The 20,856-nt window shown below is 46.7% G+C and overlaps 1 protein-coding gene across 4 annotated transcripts in view; it reads right to left on the reverse strand.

Moving 5' to 3' along the window:
* Window positions 1–823: 823 nt before the first annotated feature.
* The window catches only part of LOC146839435 (uncharacterized), a 141,238-nt gene continuing 121,205 nt past the window's right edge, over window positions 824–20,856 (reverse strand). For all 4 annotated transcript variants that reach the window (XM_085651486.1, XM_085651488.1, XM_085651489.1 and 1 more), the window contains 4 exons: window positions 18,005–18,061; window positions 11,561–11,656; window positions 2,414–2,500; window positions 824–1,163 (listed from right to left, as the gene is read on the reverse strand). In XM_085651486.1, coding sequence (XP_085507612.1) covers window positions 1,074–1,163; window positions 2,414–2,500; window positions 11,561–11,656; window positions 18,005–18,061 — 330 coding nt within the window. In that variant the 3' untranslated portion in view covers window positions 824–1,073. The remainder of the gene's footprint in view (window positions 1,164–2,413; window positions 2,501–11,560; window positions 11,657–18,004; window positions 18,062–20,856) is intronic.

Here is a 20,856-nt window from a genome sequence, read left to right on the forward strand (position 1 = left end):
GTGATGGACAAGGATTCTCTGACGACCAATGGGTAGCACTGACGTGCAGTGACTGATGGGCTAGGATTATGTGATGCTACTAGGGGGTATACATTCTATTGTGTGGTGACCGACTGATGGACACGGATTCTGTGACAAATGATGGGTGGGAATTCTGTTGTGCAGTGACTGATGGACAAGGATTCTCTGATGACCAATGGGTAGGTACTGACTTGCGGTGACTGATGGGCAAGGATTATATGATGCTACTAGGGGGTATACATTCTATTGTGCGGTGACCGACTGATGGACACGGATTCTGTGACAAATGATGGGTAGGCATTCTGTTGTGCAGTGACTGATGGACAAGGATTCTGCAGCGATTGGTGAACAAGGATTCAGTGATGCAACGGATAGGTAGACATTCTTTTTCACTGGGTGCAATGGGCAATCCTTGTGCGATACATTTAATGACAGACAATTTACATGTGTCACAGAAGAAAGGAGTGTACATATGTGCACATTCTCTCAGAGGAGTACCTCTGAAGGGTGATCATCTGCCCCACAGCAGACCTGAAGAGAGGACTTACAGGCGCCTGCCAATCTCCACTTCTGTAGGAACTGTGGGGTCATCGGAAAGCATGAATATGAGAGCACAAGTATGTTCTGTTCCGCGTGCAATTGTACAGTGAGTAACAAAGGATAGACATGCATGGAGGTATCTTTACCTCAAATTAAAGGGAGACAGAGAACATTCCGCTTTTGTGATCCCGCCGTCATAACTATGAATGACATGACACTGAACTCAGAGTGCTTTGAACAAACATCCAAAATAGGACAGGGGTGCAAAGAAAGAACTGTTTACTGATTTGAAGAAAAATACATACTTTTGGCCTCTAGCCTATAAATTTGGTGATATTCTATTAGTGCTGCAGGTACTAGTGAAGAGAAACCCACATGTCTATAGATACTGGTGCTGGAGAAACCCTTTGAAGCTGATGCTCTTAACTTCACAAATACAACTGCATGGCTCACAACCGTGAGTAGCTCCCGAAGAGTCGATGGTGGCGCCATCAAGACTTGGCAAAGCCCCTCTAGTCTGTGTCCAAGGTCAGAGGTTTCTCGCCATATGCTGGAGGTTCAGGGTCCAGCAGGGGCTTCGTGTCCACCAGGGTCTTTGCATCCTCCAGCACACAGAAGGAAAAGAGAAAGAGGGACCCAGAGCATTAAAGCGTCTACATCACGACAGGAGTTTGTCATGTCAATGCTGCGGCTGATGAATCACAAAACAAACCCTCAGTATTTACTACATTATCTGGTGATGCCAATGTTCCATCACAGCCTTGCGGGATAAACACAAACATGCATTACCTTGTGTAACCTTACTGGAGGTCATGTTGCAAACTTTTCAGACCACTGGTATATTCCCATTTACTGTGATATATTAATCACAGGATTTTATTTTCCTCCAACTAGTTGATTTGATTTATCAAATTCTTGTAAATCGCTCATTTCTTTTGAGCAACAACAACTTAAAGCTATACCGACAACTTTGATCGTATAGCTCAATGCTTGCCATGCTCAACTTACTTCTCCATAAGTGACAGGTAAGAGTGTTTTAATCAATCCTAAAAGACAACTGTGAAACAGAAAGTAGGTATATGCTACCAGACTATGTGCTCATTGTTTTTACACATTGTATTCTAAACCTTATGAGGTGAAGAAATGCCATTCTGCAGCATATACTCAGTGTCTTACAAAATTAAGGATCCCCTGGGGAGGACAAGCCCACCCACCTAACACCTAGCTGTGCTCCCTCCCATCCACTGCCTTTCCAGACCAGGAAGCTCTCACCATCAATGGTTCCATTCATACTCAGCTCTTTGTCTAGCTACTCTCCACTGTGGTTATCCAAACAGCATTTTAAATCAATCTGATTGTTCAATACAGTGGGATGAAGGGCGTCACGTTTTTTGATCCACAGGAACATGAACATATTTGCTCAAAAATAGAAACGTACAGAATCAGGCATATGATAGCAGAAACTCTTCTGAAAAGGCACCAAAATGCCCATGAAAGACACAGATGTGCATCCCTCAACTACCAAATACTACAGCTTGTGGGCTTGAAGCAGAAAATACCAGGTTGGGGTTGTGGGCTGATTAGCCAAGCGGGGTAAAGAAAAAAAAATAACAAAACATGGAATCAATAAGAAATCTAACCACACGTCACTGAAATTAAACAAACCAACCCGGAAAATAAAAGTCACCAAACCAAACAAGTATTCAAAGAGCCACAATAAAAACCAAAGGTACTAAAAATGAATCAATAAATGTAAGGAGAATAAAGACACAATAAAGATAATGGAGAGAAGAAGGTCTTCAGCGGGAGATTGGGGAGGGGGGAAGATAGGGGGCTAAAGTAAAGGGTTTACCTGCTGAGAAGTGTGTCCAAACTGCAGGGGAAAGAGGGTTTGTAGAGAGCAGAACATTCCACCAAGAACACCAGCAATGACAAACATCTGTAAGGGACAAGCAGAAAAAAATGTACATTAGGAGCCGCATGGATATTCACATTTGTCCAGCCTCACTGGAGGTCCCTTTGATGGCCAGCATTATTACAATACCAGAGCAGAGAACATGATAAGAGTGAAATAGTTGCCCCCTTTAAAACCATGCATCATCCATCACACCCCTTATGGGACCTGCCCCCGTGATGGACCAACAAATGAAATATACACAAATCTTTTTTATGAATCCTCTGTAGCGCAATGTGTGCTCTACGTGAGAGAGGCGTTTTTTGGTAAATTAAGAAATAATTAAATTATATATATGTATAAAATTTTACTTATTTATTTAAGGCTCATAGTGTGCTTCCACAACGTTACTATCTTCTCAAAACTTCTGCAACCCAACTGCGTCCACATTAAACTCTCGCTTCGCAGGCATTTCAAACCGTGTCCACTTCTCGAGCGGAGCGCATTATCAACCTACCAACACACCACTGGTGAGTGGTGGAGCACCAATTAATAATAAAAGCCAACACAACGCAAGTCTGATGGTGGGAGATGCAGCTACTCTTTGGTCTGTTGGCATTTGACCATCATCCTTCCTGACTCCAGGGGTCCTGGTTTACCATTTGGGAGCTTTTATGGATTCAGAAGTCACTGTGCACCACAGACTTCCAATGCAGGTTTATTCCACTGACTGACAAGAAATGATAGCTTTCAGTTTCCTTTTTTAATCCAGGCAATATGGGCCCTCTTTGTTTGGAGATTAAACAATGCCAAACACAAAAATAAAACAAATAACACAAAAATAAAATTGTAACCCAATGGCAATACAACTCCACACATCAACACAAGAATATTTATTTATTTTCTTTATTTTAAAAAGTTTTATATAGCACTGGCTAGACCCGGAGGAATCAGAGCGCTTTACTTGAGATAGGACATTGTTTCAGAACATTGTTACATCAGTTACAGTTACCAGTATATGCTTAGGAGAAAAACAGGAGCTTACGCAAGCCAGTCGCGGTGCCTGCCTCAGGCACTGAGATGCATCACTGCTAGAGCCTACAACCACATGCAAACGCCCCATACACTGGCCGGGAGACAAAGGGCAGCTCGAGATTTCTATCTCATTGCTCGCTTCCCACCTGTGCTGGGTGCAATTGATTGTACCCATGTGGCCCTTCAGCCACCCCGCCGCATTGCACACATTTTTATTTATTTGAAAAGTTTTATATAGCGCTGGCTAGACCCGAAGGTATCATAGCGCTTTACATGAGAAAGGACATTGCTTCAGAACATTGTTACATCAGTTACAGTTACCAGTATATGCTTAGGAGAAAAACGTGAGCTTACACAATAAGATAAGATATCAGCGCGTAGAATATCCAAGACACACGTCTTATGAGGAATGGAAGGTAGTGGGGGGAAACGGTAAACAGGGGAGAGGAAAGCAGACCGAGTCAAGAAGACCTGAAGGGGGAAAGTACTCCAGGGGTAACAAAGCAGTCAAAGAGGTGAAAGAGAAAGACAGATAAAACCGTGAAAAACAATGTCTGGCTGGGTAGGTGACGGCCGAGGGGGAGACCCAGAGCCAGACTCCTCAATAGCTGCATAGGACAGCTCCACTGGGCAGCGGCCAAGGGTACTCAGGCTCCGCAGTAAGTACAAACAGTTATAGTTTCCACCCGTGGGGGCATCGTCATAGTTCCAAAGAAAGCATCAGTCCCAGTGTTACTGGGGGGCGCAGTCCGCCTCGTCCTCCAGCTCGCCCCCAGGTTGGAGGACGTAGTGAGAGATCACTGGCGATGTCAAAGGAAAAGGTTCCCTAGCGGTGGAAGTAGTGGAAACGTCTCACTCAGAGGGGTGTTTTGTATGTAGAAGGACGGTGCGTAGCCGCAGCCAATGACTACGATTCAGGTGCAGCTACAAGGCATTAAGGACACAGGAGTATGCTTCATGGCATCCCGCTAATACAGTGCATCAGATGCTGTAGGAAAGACTGCCATATGTGAAGTGTGGTCTCAACAAGTGTTGGGCACCATCTTGACTGCAGAGCATTCGGCTGCCTCAACAAACACAGACCAGAGTGAGCAATTGAGAAGTTGCAACAGACCAAGTGGCCACTAATGAAGGAGCGCTGTCAGTTAGTGCTCCGTATTGTACACAAGACAAATATTTGCAGCGAGATGAGTGCAGAAGAGGTACGAATGGGGAAGTTGTGGCCACCATTATAGAGTCAGGCAGGGACAGGTAGCATATCTGGATCGAACGCCGTGGATGGCGAGAACAGTGCCACAGTCCGCAAACAAATGGTACCTTGAGCAGAGGAATACAGATGGATTTCTTCATAAGAAGCTGCCGCTCGGAGAAGGAAACTGATGTACCACTGGGCTGGAGGTGCTGCGATCGATTGGGTGCGTCTGCCATTTTGGAGTCGATGATCACACAGCTCTCTTCGAGGAGACCTCTTGTATGTTACCTCTGGTCCCCGAATCGCTCAGCAGAGATCAGGGAGGTGGCTTCTGTGAGAAGTTGGCCTGGTATATGCTGCCCACTAATTAAAGTGGGCACCTTGCAACAGTCCGAACGACCCTTATGGTGATTAGGTTAAAGATAACCTTTATGAAAGCTATCCTAGTGGTAGCTATGGAGAGCAGCCTTCAGGCTAAGTCTTGAAGGAATGTAAAGCAGCTTGTTTTACCAGATCAGAACCTCCTGAGTGACCAAATGAAAGGAGAACCACACAAGTGTTATTTAAAAAATATGTATTTATTACTAAACACTCTCTACTACCCTCTATACTAGATTAGAGCACAAAGCACACAATACTTCATCAATAGAACGACAGTAAATAGCACAATACACAGCGGGCTCCAAGGGGAGACCGAACCATATACTAAAAAAAGGTACATCAACGACTTCAATAGACACAGAGCCTAGAGCCTGTAGAATTGCTGTGACCCCAAGGAATCACCCAAAGGAGTGACACAGGGAGCCCACGGAGGACGGGTGCAGTGTAGGAACACAGACGCGTGGTCCGTACAACTCTATGGGAAAGTTGCGGTTGGAAAATTACAGTTTAAGGACACTTCAGAAAGGAATTCAAGCAAAGCCTTTGGAACATAGGAGGTTCTGAGGCCAACCCACCAGTGAGTACCGAGGTACCCGTGTTACCTATCCCAGAGGAACCAGGTGCATAGGGGTCAAGTGGTGTCGGAAACCCTCGCCGCTTTCAATGGCGTGATGCGAAGAAGTGCTGCTGCCGAGAAGATGAAAAGTGTCCGGTGGAATCCAAGCCTGGATCTGCGATGAGAAGAACCTGAAAGCAGAGGGGACAGAGTCTGGGTCACTTCAGGGTGACCAGGGGCTCGATAGACGAATGCCCACCGATGTCGGGTGCTTCAGGTGTGAAGATAGGATGCTTGACTCTGCAGCCACTGGGACCAGGAGACGCCGATGATGACCAAAGTCTGGAGGTGAGCTGTCCTACGAAGGATGTCGAGTGCTGAGGTGTCAGTGTCTGTATTGAACACCAAAAAGCCTTGGCAAAGGCAACCCATGTGGGCAGAGGAAACAGGTTACGGTGAGGACCAGCAAGGTCCAGGAGACTCTCCAAGCTATGGGGAGTCAGGGCACGTCTGGAGCAACCAGGGAAGCACAAGGAAAAATCAAAGTGACCCTCACCAGGACCCACAGGCCAATGGGCCAGGGATCGCGAAGGGACCTCGAGCGGAATCACAGAGGACCTGCCCACAGAGCACTCGTGGAGTGGAGGCCGGAGCTCTTCAGTGGAAATACTGCTCCGGGTTGGGACTACACATAGTCCAAACCACAGCCTCAGGGATCGCCAAAAAGCATATGCTGCTGCAAAAGTACACGGTGCACAGGGGTTCGGGTTGCACGGTCCCCACGAGGGATAATGGTCTCAGGATTGCTGAGAGAGCAGATCGACCTCAGAGATGCTCGGGAACCCACCTTGGCTCAGCAGCAGGAGGGCAGACTCGTGTCTGTGGCTGGCAGCATCCATGTATTGATGCCCAGGTCGAGAAAGCTGGTACCGGGTGTACCGGTGTTTCACATAAGTTCCTCTAGAAGGGTGGAATCATACCTCTCCCTCCACTTAGTGGTGGGTATGTAGGATTCCAAGATGTTTGACACCAAACATTAGAATTTACCGCAAGGTTATAATGCACTTAAATATATATGGTTGGCTGCATCACAGACAACCCCGGAAAATAGGTTTCGAAGGCTGCAGAAGGGCTCTACTCATGCAGGGGCACCCTCTCACATAAAACCCAGCACCCTGCCTTCAGGATTGTTAAGGCCTGCCATAGGGGTGACTGATAGGTTTATATGTGTAGTTATTTAGAATAGATATAGGGAACTTATATCTAAGTAAGGGGTGCATGCACCACCTTACACAGGCTGCAGTAGCAGACCTGTGGTGTCATTTTAAATGGCCTCTCAGGGGTGGCACAATACATGCTTCAGCCCCTAGGAGGCCTCTGGGGTACCTATGGGGTACCTATGCCCTGGGTACGTGGTGTACCATATACTAGGGACTGATAAGGGTACCTCAGAATTCAATCTGGAGTCTACCTAAAGTACATGCAAGCAATTTATAGGAGAAAGCAGATGGACTGGGGTCCTGAATAGCAGGATCCCAGTCGGTCAAAAACAGTGATACATCAGCAAAAAGTGGGGGTAACCATAAGAGGCAGATCCTACTCTCCTACAGCTTCTCACTTTTTTGTGGCCAGGGGATATGTCATATTTCAACAGGTCTTGCAGTGGTGCCCTGGTGAAATGCCCTGGCCCAGATACTGTGTCTCCAAAGAGAGCCACTCGATTCCCCAACTCTGTGGCCAAGATACAGTCACTCAACTTGCTGGCTATTTCCTACGCCCGGTTGCCCAATCAAGCAGTCCAAGCCTCGCCGGCTGCACTCGCTACTCTCGGGCCTACCTACAGTGCTAGGACACCCCTCGTAGGCTCACTCCAGGCCCCAATGTGTGCCGTGTGAAGCTCGCATCGGCCCGCTCCGCTCGGCTCAGGGGATTTCAAACCAACACTCAAGATGGTCACGCTGGCTCCGCACTCTCCACACCATTCCGGGCTTTGTACCATGACTTCTCCCGGGGTCTTGGCTGCTCGCGGGCATGCCGTACCTTGTAGCGCCCTTTGTCTGCATGCACCCAAGCTCCGCTGATCAACTTACTGCAATGAGGGGTGGGGAGGCTGTATCCGACAACATCCTCAACTAGTTGCTCCCCCGGGGCTTGCCCGGGCCCGCCAGTTCACCGCCGAAGCGCCAAGCCTCTCAAAGCATCCCTACTGGGATATCAGGAGTGCGGCGCGAATTCCACGCTCAGATCCTCAGTTCCGCATTGGACGAGTCACTCCGGATGTAACAAACCACAACATCACAATTGTGTTAGGGAAGAATGTGTGTTTTTGCAGTGTGTTGCTTTATGTTCAGTTTGTGTTTTTGTTGTGGCATGCTGATATTGAAACGTGCTGTTGTATTGTTCTGCTATAAATAAACAATACAGTGCTCTTCTTTTTGGATAAGTGATATGGCACGATACAGGAAATTCCAGTGCATCACGAGTAAGGCAGTGAATTCGATTGCAAGAAATTGGGTTACTCATTGATGGGGGTGAAGCCCAACTCAAGCAGCAGCCACAATCCTTGTCAGGATGAAGTCAAAAGGAAACCCCAAATATACCTGTGCTCAACCCTCTGGCGGGTTGGCACAGAACAGCAACGTTTACCTTGAAGGCAATGTGTAAAATATTTATGCAGCTCTTCAAGCTGTAATAAAGTCAAAACACAAAACAAGAAAAAAAATCACATACCAGTTTAGAAAAATAGAGTAAAATATCATACACAATTTAAGACCACATTTACAAAACTCCAATCAATAGCATTAGAGATGTGCAATTTAAAGATTTATGGGAAAATAACATTGAAAAGCACAAAGCATCAACTGTGGCTACCTGGTCCTGCTGGACCGGGACAATGTCCCAAGTTCAGGTCGACCACGAGGGAATGGGGCTGGCTAGAGGGACCAAGATACGATCGCTGAACAAAGTACCTTAAATCCTGGTTGCAGAGCGATACGGAGTCCTGCGTCAAGGATGCGTCGTGCAGTAGAGGTTCCTCAGGTCTGCAAGGCTGCAATGTGACGTCCTGCATAGTTGTCGAGGATGCTGTAGTCAAGAGGTTTGCGATGCAAATTCCTACATTGAATATACGTCGCACACTAGCAGGTTCCAAAATAATTGCGGGGCTTACGATAAGGAGTCCTGTGCCGTCATCAAGGATGCTGTCGACAAGGGGCTTGTGATGCAAAAGCCTGTGTCTAGGTTGTGTCACGCCACAGTGGTTTTGAGGAGACTGCAGGCAGCAATACAAAGTCCTGCATCGGAGAGGCGTCTCTCAGCTGTTCAGCCATGGCGACATTGCTTCTGCTGGGACCACAGATGGGCTGGCAGAGCACCGTCAGGCCCACTTTCAAGGGTCCAGGACTGGGGTGGCACCACTTAGGATGGCAGGACTCTGGCAGAGTACTGGTGCTGGGTGCAACGTTGCTGTAGCCTGTTCTGTCCCTGAGGCTGTCCTCGGAAGGCCTGCCAACTAGCCTTTGGAGTTACTCTGGTGGTACTGGGTTCAAGTAATAGGTGCAGTCCTCCTCACTTAAGCACGGGGACAGCAGGGTAGCAGAGTGGCAGTCCTTCTTGCATCAAAGCAGAACAGCTGTCCTTATTCAGTCAGGTCCAGATCTGTACTGAAGAGTTGGGTCTGTTATTTATATCTGCTACCCACTTTGAAGTGGACAAAGCTAAAGATAAGATAAAATAGGTTTAAAAAGCACTCGATTTACATGGTGTCTTGGCGCTGAAGAGTGTAAAAATGAGGCTGCTCTATTAGTCGTCCTACTTATTTATGAGGAAACAGCCAAGTTTTAAGTGATTTCCTAAAAAGAGGTCTGTTTGGCTGAAACCTCATAGCAATTGGCATTTTGTTCCACAAAGAGACTGCACAGTGCGATAGACTCCTACCTCCCCATCTCGCTTTACGAATTTTAGAAATATGTACCAGACCTGCATTGGTGGATCTTAGATTTCTCGGGGGCGTACGAGGCAAACAGTTTTTGTATGTCTCCTGCTCCACGTCCGTAGAGTGCCTTATGGGTCAGGCAGAGGGCCATTAATTCCACTCGCTGCTGAATAGGAAGCCAATACAATACTCTTATACTGGCGGAGGTGGGATGACCTTTGGGGATATTCAATAGCAGTCGAGCCGCTGCATTTTGTAATGACTGCAGTTTAGTCAGTTGGGCCTTGTCAATTCCCAAGTAGAGTGCATTGCAGTAATCTATTTTGGAAAAAACTAGAGCTATCAGCACAGTTTTTCTGAGTTCCTGAGGAATAAAAGGGAAAATCATGCAGGGTCTTTAATAATAAAAAGCATGAGGATGTTAGGCGATTTATCTGGCCGGCAAATTTTAGTTGGTTATCTCGACCATGCCTAGATTCCTAGCCTTAAGGGTCAGATGTGGGCATTCACCCGCCTCAGACGGCCACCACGATTGATTCCACAGGGTGAGGCCCCTGCCAAACTCCATAACCTCAGTTTTCTCAGTGTTGATTTTCAAGAAATTTTGGCTCATCCAGCACATGATTTCAGACACACAGATATGGAAGCTGATGGCAGTCGCCCCAGGCTGTTTAGATATATATATACAATAAGCTGAGAGTCATCAGCATATGAGACCAAAGTGAAGCAAACATTTATGACAATACTGGCCAGCGGAGTGTCATAGATGTTGAATAGCGTCGGTGATGGGGCCAATCCCTGCGGCACCCCGCACGGGAGGTGGAAAGTCTTAGATTGCAAATTATCCCAGTGAATAGTCTGCTTCCTATCCGCTAGAAAGGAGGTTAGAAGGACCAAGGTCGTCCCCCCATTTCCTAGCAAACCCTTCCTCCCTGCCCTGGCTCCAGCTTGTCAGGGGACACAAAAGACTAGCGAGAAACCCTTTCTAAGGGTGTTCAGGCAGAGGCTTTTTGATGTGCAAGTGTGGTAGGTGACAGCACCTTCCCCTCGTTAAGTCGGAGTGGCCCATCCTGCCAACACCTAGCCTCAGTCTCGTTGTCCTGGAGGAATACTCAAAAACTGCCAGCTACACCTCGTCACGTGACCTAGGATGCCGGCTACAAGCCCCCAATAGTTAGGACACAAAAATGTCAATTTTCTTATAGTGTCATTTTCAGAATTGTGATTTAAAACCAGACTTTACCATTAAAGAAGGCTTTAAATTACAATTCCATAGACACCAAACTTGACAATATTATCTGCTCCCAATTGAAAGTACCACTCATTAAATGTAATATGGGAACCTAATGTTAACCTATGGGAGTGGTAGGCCTCACAGGAGTGAAAAACACATTTAGGAATTTTACATTATCAGGGCATTTAAAACTTAAAAGTACATGTTCAACTGTTTTTATACACCGGGCCCTGCTCTCTGGGCTGTGTAGGCCGTACCCTAAGAGTGACCTTAAATTATTAAAAAAGGAGGTTTGGGCCAGGTTTATCTTGCCAGGTCCAAATGGCAGTTTCAAAAGCCACACACGGGTCGAAATGGCAGGCTTGAGATATAATTAAAGGGATACTTAAGTAGGTGGCCAGTAAGTACTGCAGGCCCACTAGTAGCATTTAATTTACAGGACCTGGGTGCATGTAGTACCACTTTAATAGAGACTTACAACTAAATTAAATATGCCTATTGGGTGTAAGCCATGTTACCATGTTTAAAGGAGAGAGCACAAGCACTTTAGTACTGGTTAGCAGAATCATATAGCCAACAAAAAGAGGTTCAGAAAACAGGAGGGTGAAGGCAAAGATTTGGAGATGACCCTGCAGAAGGGTCCAAGCCCAACTTGACATTTGTAAACTTATCCAAGACATGAATCTAGGGCCTGTGGGAACTAGCTTAAATGATGGCTCTACATTACAACACCAATCTCCGTCTATCTGCCCCACTGAGCCCGGAACTCTCACCTCCAGGTTATACCGCCGCCACTGGGTCGAAAACAGGATAATGGCAACAACAGCCAGCAGGAAGCTCAGTATGTTCATTATCGATGAGGCCCACAGCTAAGGAGAGGGGCGACAAGAAAGGTGATCAGAGGAGAGAAGTGAGTGCACTACAGAACACCCCCCAGCATCATCATGGGAAGGACGCTAGACTGTGAACCCACAAAATGAAATCATAACTTAGGAACAGCAATAAAGTGAGATTCTTGAATTGAAGAATCCACACCGTTTGTCCGAGGTCCCACACTCCATACACTCACACCCCGTCCACACACTCACCCTGTCAACACTCACACCCTGTCCACACACTAACCCTGCCAACACTTGCACTGACCTCAAACCATAGGTATTGATGGAAAGAACAGGCTGCTCACACACTGATGACTATCTATTTTGTTGAAAGCATAAAGGTGATGTGTTGAATGATTCCTAAAGTCTCATCCACTGGAAAATGCTCGTACCACACTCCAATCTATCATGTGTTCCCTAGTTAAGCACTTCAGAAAGAGGTCATCCATATGTAAATCAACTTCGGTCCTGCTCCAATGGAAAGAGTCCAGTTTGAATTGCCAGGTCAGGTCCCCTTGAAATGGGAACGCAAGCAAACTCAGATACAGATAGCTTTTTCTGCACAGGAGTAGGCCTGGCCGTGATTGTCTAGTCGCACACAAGGACAGCATCAATATGGACGACAACTTGGCAGGCAAGCACTGACAACTATCTGTACAGTACTGCAGCATTTATATAGTGCTTACTATCCCTATGTTGGGCGCTGCAGCACTTGCCTACATGGACAGCAGGCTACGCCTCTTAGGATGTGTGGTTGGAAGGGTACGGTCTTTCTTTTTTTTATCCTATGTAGGTAATGTTTCCATGTTGTGTGTGATGACCACGAAGGTGCGGTTATCACATTACTGGATGCAGGCTTAGCAGTATGAAGGATGAAGACATGTGAGCGAGAGGAGTTCTTTATGATTTTCAGAAAGCTGCCAGCTCTGAGTAGCTCTGCAGATCTCTTTGTGTTAATTCTTATGACCATAATTCTCTAAGCTGGTTACTGGATTGGGTTGTCAGAACTTTAGTTTAAAGTTTTAGTTTTGGTTCTGAGCAGGCCTGGTTTGAGAGAGAAGTGGTGGAAAGATCAGCCGGGTTGGACTTTGTTACTATCATCCTATGTCTGGATGTCATTGTGTGATGGAAAGAAGTAGTCAGTGTCCAGCTAGCTGGGACTTGAAGTGTTGGAATCCATGCCCGTTCAGTTGGTGATGGCTGGTGTATTGGCTGGTACAGTACTGGATAATGCACAATAACCCATAACAGATACATCTTACAGGAGTTGAAAAGAATTAAGCTATCATTGACTGCAGGCCACTGGATTTCATGGTATTAGTGTGTGCCAGAAATGTTACATTTGAATTAACTTAATCTCATAATGCCAGAGCTAATCATAGGTCTTCTTAGCTTATCTGGATATAAACAGGACTTTGCTGGTTGGCTTGTTCCGTGTCTGTGGGTTGTAAGCTGAAGACTGAATGTGAAGGTGCGATTGTTTTTCCAGGTTCCATCCCATGGTTGTGGGATGATATAGTAATTTTTAAAATAGCCATGATTCCACCTATCTTCTGAAGATTACATTGCTCCTGGATTCTCCGATTGTTAGCTGGTAGTGAGCATCATAGCTTGGCAGCTTGCACTGAGGACGCCGTGCCTCCTACGGATCTCTTATGGTACGCTGCTATGACGATAAGTGGTGCATGCCTGCAGCGTAGTGCTCCGTTTGGTTTGTATTGCTTGAATGTTGCTTGTAAATATAGCAGTCCTTTTCCTTGGGAGGCTCCGTGAACAATGTAGAGTGCCTTAAACATTGTCCTTCTAGCTATAGGAGTGATTGCATGACAGGAGTCATGCGTTCTCCTAGGTAAAGGCGGAGAAGACGTCTTACAGCGACATTTTGGATTAGCTGTATTTTCTGTATGATGAACCTGGGTGATCCGAGGTATAGTCTGCTGGCATAGTCAAGCTTGGAAATCCGAATGTGAAAAAAGCTTGTTGTTTTGGTTGGTATCCTAGGTATGGGAGAATGCAACGCAGGGTTTTCACTGTGTACAAAAGCACTCCTAGTGATGTTATTGACGTGGGATCAAGGACCGGTCTGAATCCATGCTTACACCTAGGTTTCTAACTTCTCTTGATGTTGTTGGAGGAACCTAGAGTTCTTTGGGCCATAAGACGGTAGGCCATTATTTTTGTCATTGTTTTCATGTCAAAATCTCTTGATTTGCGATGTTTAAATTTAGGTAGTTTCTAGTTCTCCTTGTGTTTATGACGTGAAGGCAGGTGTCAGGTTTTGAAGTAAGGAGGTGTTCTAAGCCACCTATTTTTAGAACGAATTGCGAGCCAGATCCCTCTGCATATGTTTACCATGACAAACTCCGACGTGAAGGTCCTGTCCAAGCTGTTGGCTGCCCGCTTGAACCATTTTATGGCCAGCCTAGTTCCCAAGGACCAGTGTGGGTTTATCCTGGGGTGCAACACTGGGATGAACCTCAGGCGCTTATCCCATGTCATGCATGAGGTCGAGCAGGGTGAGAGGGAAATGGCTTTGGGCTCTTTTGACCGGGAGAAACCCTTTGACACAGTCTACTTGAGATGCTGAGGGTCATGGGGTTTGGGCCTCAATTTCAGGGCTAGATCCGTCTTCCTTACGCAAAGCCCAGTGTGTCGGGAATCTCTTGGGATCCTGTTACGACTCCTGGACAATTTCGGGGCTTTGTAAGACTGCACATTAATTGTGGTAAGACCCGGTTGCCCCCACCGGTGGCATTCGGTGGGACTCCTACGGAGTCCCTACCGGATGTTGTCTTGGGCTAGGAGTTAACACAAATTACATACTTATGGGTAATGGTTACGTACACTGGAGTGCAGCAACAATGCCTTACCATAGGGAGACTATTGGACTGGCCCAGAGCCTCTGGTGCATTATGGAACCAATGGGCCAGATGGCCATCTTCAAGGTGGGGCTCCTGCCGCGCTGCTTTTATGTCATGGAGGGCAGAACTCCATTTACTGTCTGCCCGCCAGGGTATTTAAAGAGTTAGATTAGATTCTCGCTTCTCTTCTCCGGGCCAGTAGACCTAACAGAGAGGCCTTGTCCACCCTGACACAATGCTACGAGGCTGGTGGCCTGGACGGGTTGTGACTAGACCTGTGTTATTACACCGCTCAGACGCAGCACGGCTTGACCATGGGGACAATTGGGAGAAATGCTTGCTGTCTGGGCCGGTCTACGTAGGGCAGCTACCGGTGATAATAATAGAAGGGGCTGGGGCCTCTGGAGACTTTCCATTTGTGGTGCAGCAGACGGCACAAATCTGGCAAAGGTTAGTGACTGTGGTGTTGAGAAGTGCCACCTTCCACCATGACTTGCCAGTGTGGATACTGGCACCAGTCTGACAAACGGCTGAGAAAATGTCCTTCCAGGCCTGGATGGATAACCGGGACACTTCTTGCACTACCCTGGCGGAAATGGCCACGTAGACTTGAACCACCTTCCCCACGGCGCTGGGGGCATCTGCCACTTTGGAAGCCCTGCTGACCAGCGGATCAGGCAGGTACTTGATATCCTTGTTGTATAAAGTCTTAAGAGAAGATGCCGTGGGCACGGGCGGAAAGGGAGGCGGACCTGGGTGCGCCCTTCGGGGATGCAGACTAGGCGTGTGCCTTCTCACATACACAGTGTCATGCAATGCCTGGTTTAAACTGGTACATTATAATTTCCTGCTGCGCACTTACCTGACCCCTGCAATTCTCCATCGCAGGCCCACATTGATAGTTGCTCCAGATGTGGGTCTCTTCGCCTGTGGTTGTAGAGCAGTGCATGACTTCTGGGACCTGGTGGTGTGTGAACCTACAAGGGTAACCTTGGTACAGGTATTGGTGACCCCACAAGGCTGTTTGTTGGGAGACGTTCAAAGGCTTGAAGGTCACAAGATGCCCTATAAATTCTTGCAGCGGATGCTGGTACTTGCCGGGCACAGGGTGGCCATCACCTGGATGGGACAGCGGGCTCTGAAACTGGCCCCTGGTGTAGGGATGTGGCTGAATGGTCGTTAGCAGAAGAGGTCCACATGAAGTTTAGCAAGAAGGATGAAAACGTGGAGGAAAATACCGCTGTGTGGCGAGAGCTAGGAGATAGGCTCTTATCCCCTGTGGCTGCACCGAGCAGGGAGGACAGTGAAGGCCCTGAATAAGGGCTCGCCACTGGTTGGGACTCTTGGGTGGGGATTGGGTGAATGTCCGTCATCGAGTGGTGTGCTTGGCATGTTTCCCTATCATGACCTGGGGTGCTGCCCACATTTTCTGCTTACTGCATTCTGTGACTGATATCTATACCGCTGCAATGCTTAATTCATGTAAAATGGAAAAATAAAGTTTAAAAAAAAAAGAATTGCGTGTCATCTGGATAGCTGTTAACAGGGAAGGTTGAACGATTGAATCAGGTCTGATAAGGTCATTGGGTAGATGTTTACTAATACCAGGCGGTACGGTGGACACAGTGTTGGGTGTGAGGAGCTGATGTGAAAGGTTGTAGTTAAACCACACTTTGTCTCTGAAGTAAGAAGCAATCCATTTGGGCCAAGCTCGTTACATACTTATGACAGCAGCTGCATTGATGCACGCCTGTGCGAGACAGGCTTGTCCGACAGTGGTGGCTGTACTCAAATGGATGCGTACTTGGCAAGGACAGTACCTGTACCTGTGCCAGGGTATGACTGGAAGGGACATGCTGGTCACATACTGCGGACTTTATATGTACTGCAGCATGCCTGGCAATGACATGCTAGTCATTGGTAAGCAACAGAGGGGTCAGGCAGGATCAGGAGGCAAGGGCCATCTTCATCTATGGTCAGTTGTGTGCCATGTATGATTTGCCATGTAGCCATCTCTTGCTGCGTAATGTGCGTCATAATGTGAGGGTATGCATGATGTGAAGTTCTGAACGGTGGTCGTGCAGGAGATTATTGTCGTTGATGTGATCTTTAAGTTGTGTGTAAGCTGCTCATTTGATGGCCTTGCAGCAGAAGGGCAGGGAAGTGATATTCCAGTAGTTGGTGACACAGTCTAGTGTGGGTTTCTTCAGAAACAGGAGGCTCTGGCTTGGCGAAAGGGCTTCTATGAAGATGCCTTAAACGAGGAAGGAATGGATGAGGGCTGAGATTTGGATCAATATTTTTTCAAAAACTTCCAAGTTGGGGCGCGAGTGCTTCTCTACACATGCACCTGACTGTGTGAAAGACTGGACAGAAACTGCTGACTTATTAGAGGCTGGCTTGTCAGATACTGTTGACTGTATCTACATGCGAGTATGTCTTACAGGAAGAGATGACACATACATGACTGCTATGTCTGTAAGAGAGCGTCCTCATTAGAGACCAACAGGATCCATGCTATTTTCGCCCTAAGATTTTGCAGCTAGCACTACTGCTGTGATGGAATCCCATACAAAGCTCTCATGTTTCCTTGTGTCCCAGGATCTATCCAGATGCAATGATTGACACAATATTAAGACCTATAGATGTATGATGTTGTAGACAACAAAATGTGGTTTGGAATTGTGCACCGACTGTTTGCAACCGGTCTCTGATTTTGAGATGCACCATATGTACGGATTGTCCACTCTCAAAATGTCCAGTTGGAGAAAGCACGGCCTAAGGAACATTAATAAGGCAGGTCAGTTTTGGCCACCCCCTGTGATTGACTACAAACACAAGCACTGAGGTGATTTTAATGACTAGCTATAATTTTATTCATATCATCAGAAATAGCATTAATGAAATTCCTATATATGTTTCAATTGTACCTTCAGCTGCAGCCAGAATTTCACCCCAAGGTCAAAAAGCAAATCAGCCATTCTTACCTCTCCCAATTTTTCACATTAAAAGTTATTCAAGCAAATCTTTGAAGAGTCTAGGCCTTTACTTATTTCAGCGTACTTAAAACACAAAATAAATTATATCTTGTAGGTTTTCCTTGCACTGTTAATGCTTTCTTAACCAATTACATATTTTAAGTGGAAAAATCTCAAACATTTCCTGATGTAAACTTCATTGGGGAGGAATACAGTTTTACGATTTAAAATTGTTTTGTTAAAAAACATTTCCACAAGCCATACTTTTGAGGTCAGAGCAAAGAGAAAGAGTAATTGTGATGATTTGTGGGGAAGTGGCATAACGGGGTTTTGAAATTTATTTAAAAAAAAATTAAAAATCCGTTGTAGGATTACGTCAATTTGATTTGCTCATCATGCATTTCATTGCACCGCCTTTATCAAACAACACATAATAATCAAAAAAAGCTCAAATATACTGAGTGAAATGTTTTTGTCACAGAATAAAGGTCCAAGCTTACCCAACCAGGATGCTTCATAAACTGAGAAACAATGTAGAAAACTCCAGTCAAGATTAACTGCAAAAGAAAAGACACGAAGTGAGGATCAACTGAGGGATTAGAAGACAATAATGAAAACAGAACTATTTGTTCTTTAAATACAGCACTTAATACTTCACTTCTGTCACTTCTAAGGTTTGCAAATAACAGGTGTTAGTATTAACCAATTTATGTTACTCGGTTTAGCAACCTCAGAGGCTGGAAGGCTGTGACCTTGCCTTTAATAGAGCTTAAACTATTGACCTGCACCCATCACCCATCCGCACAGGAAGTGACATCACTGGATTTCACATCGTCCATCTGCACAGAAAGTGACATCTCTTGATTTTTCCATCATCCATTTGCACAGGAAGTGACATACCTGCTTTCCCGGCAAGACAGTCTTTAAAAGAAGAAGCCAAGCAAGAGGGCTTCGTTTCCCATCACCCATCTGCATAAGAAGCGACATCACTGGATTTCCCATCATCCATTTGCACAGGAAGCAACACCATTGTTTCCCATCCACAACCTCCTTTGCTCTTCCCTCCTCCCAGGACCTACTTACTGACAGCAGAGGAACGTAAACGTCACTGGCATATCGAAGGCAAGCCCATCTGCTTCTGTCCGTGCCTGGACCACGCCCAGCACCAGGAACCGTGGTTCTACCCCTGACCACTGCTACCCTGCCGCGCTCCTCTGCACTCTCAACCCTGGTCACTCCTCGCCGCACTGCAGCCACACCGCACAACACACACAACAGTAGGAGCATTCATATGCGTCTCCTGTAAGTTCTCATGCACTCTCCCACACACTAAACCCACCATTCCTGCACCAACAGCCGTGATCTATCCATAAAGCGTCAGGTCAATGCAGTAGCCACCTCCTGCTTCCCCACCCTCCGCATGCGTCACAAGATTTTAAGGTGAATCCCTGTCAGCACCAGGAAACCGATGACTCAAGCCACAGTTACCAGCCAACTGGACTACAGGAATGCACTTTACGCCGGAACCACCACCCACCTCCTCAAGCGACTACAGACCATACAGGACACCTCAGCCAGACTTATCCTCGACCCCCACCAAACAGACCAGCATCACCGCCCCCACCCCACCTCAGAAACCTCTACTGGTTCCCCGTCCCGATGAGATGCCAGTTCAAACTGCTGACCCTCGCCTACAAAGCCCTACACAACACCGGAACTTTTCACATCAACCACCGCCTGACCTTTCACCAACTGATCAGACATCTCCAATCTGCATCCCTTGGCCACGTCCCCTGCATCCAATGAATCCGCTGCAGAGGTAGTTCCTTCTCCTACCTTGCAGCCAATTCCTGGAAAGACCTCCCACTCCAACTCTGAACCTCCCCCTCGTTCACCAACTTTAGGACAGGACTCAAGATCTGGCTCTTCGACTGAGACTCACCATACCCCAGCACCTGGATACCCTCCCACCCCCCACACTCCCAGGGTGATAAGGTGAGTTTTACAAATACTAATTGATTGATTAGCACTCAGCACCACCCTTGTTCACACTCACAGAAACCAGCCACCTGCTCACACAGACCAAACACCACCCACACAACACGCCACGCTCATGCATACTCCTTAACACCAAACGAGCCATGGATATGTGGAACCTACTGCATGACCACGTACAGACTTGTTCTTCCTCATGGAAACATGGCTAAACCAAACCCCTGCTCCAAAACATCACTACAGCAACCTCTGCCAGCTACAAGATCACCAGGCAAGACTATCAGCAAAAGCCCAGAGGTGGAATCGCCATCATATTCAAAAATACCATCAGCTGGCACCACCTAAACAGACACCCACACCAGCTACATGGAACACCTCAAGTTCAAGATACACAGCACAACCAACTTCTCCCTATGCGGAACCCTTTACTACAGAGCACTAGGACCCTGCACCAATTCCGCCAGCATCACCACGGGCTTCGTCGTACCCCTCATCAACACCAGAATCTTCATCATCCTTAGCTTGCACCTAGAAGCCCGTAACGGCCTATACTCAAGGCCCTTCTAGAAAACCTCAGAAACCTTAGCTTCACCCAGCAATTTACCAAACCTACCCCTACTAGATAAAATGTTCTCCTCCATCAACATAACAACACGCCAACAACTGATACCGGGACATATTATGCACTCGCCAGTTTCAGCATACCCATCCTACACCTCAAAAAACCTATCCGCACCGCCCATTGCAACTGGAAAAGCATCCCAGGAGAGGAGTGGGCTCCCACCCACTTTGAGCACCAGCCCGAGCACACCAGCAACTTGCCAAAAGCCATCCAGAACCTCAACAGCTGAATCACTGCATGTACAGACACAATCAAAGGCTGATGAAATGCCACTCAATCAACTGCAGCGCACATGGAGAACGAGTCCGGACACTGCAGACATCTTCACATCAGCCTTAGGACCCTATTGCCAGCAGATACAGGCAACAGAGGATGAGGGAGAGCAGAGCCCTCTTCCCAGGAGAAATAAAAACACGCACAAAAACGTATCAGTGGTAAGAACAGATAGCATACCGATTTACAACTTATCCCGACAAATACTTACTGAGGCGGAATTATCCTAATGAACTAAGGGTTGTTCATTTGTACCAGCTAGAAGCCAAAACCCAGTAGAATCCAAAGTGGAAATATTAAAAATCCCAAGAAAGATCAGACTTCAAATATATTTTGCAGACAGAAAAGATACCAACATACAGAGCACTCCAGGCCTTATAGATAGATCTACTGTTTGTCCCAGTACATCAGAAATGCGCCCACATGTAATGGTGTTTGAAGAGAACATTCTAAGATAAGTTG

This window comes from Triturus cristatus, chromosome 4_1 (genome assembly GCF_964204655.1).
Source record: "Triturus cristatus chromosome 4_1, aTriCri1.1, whole genome shotgun sequence".
In the NCBI taxonomy this organism is placed as follows: domain Eukaryota; kingdom Metazoa; phylum Chordata; class Amphibia; order Caudata; family Salamandridae; genus Triturus; species Triturus cristatus.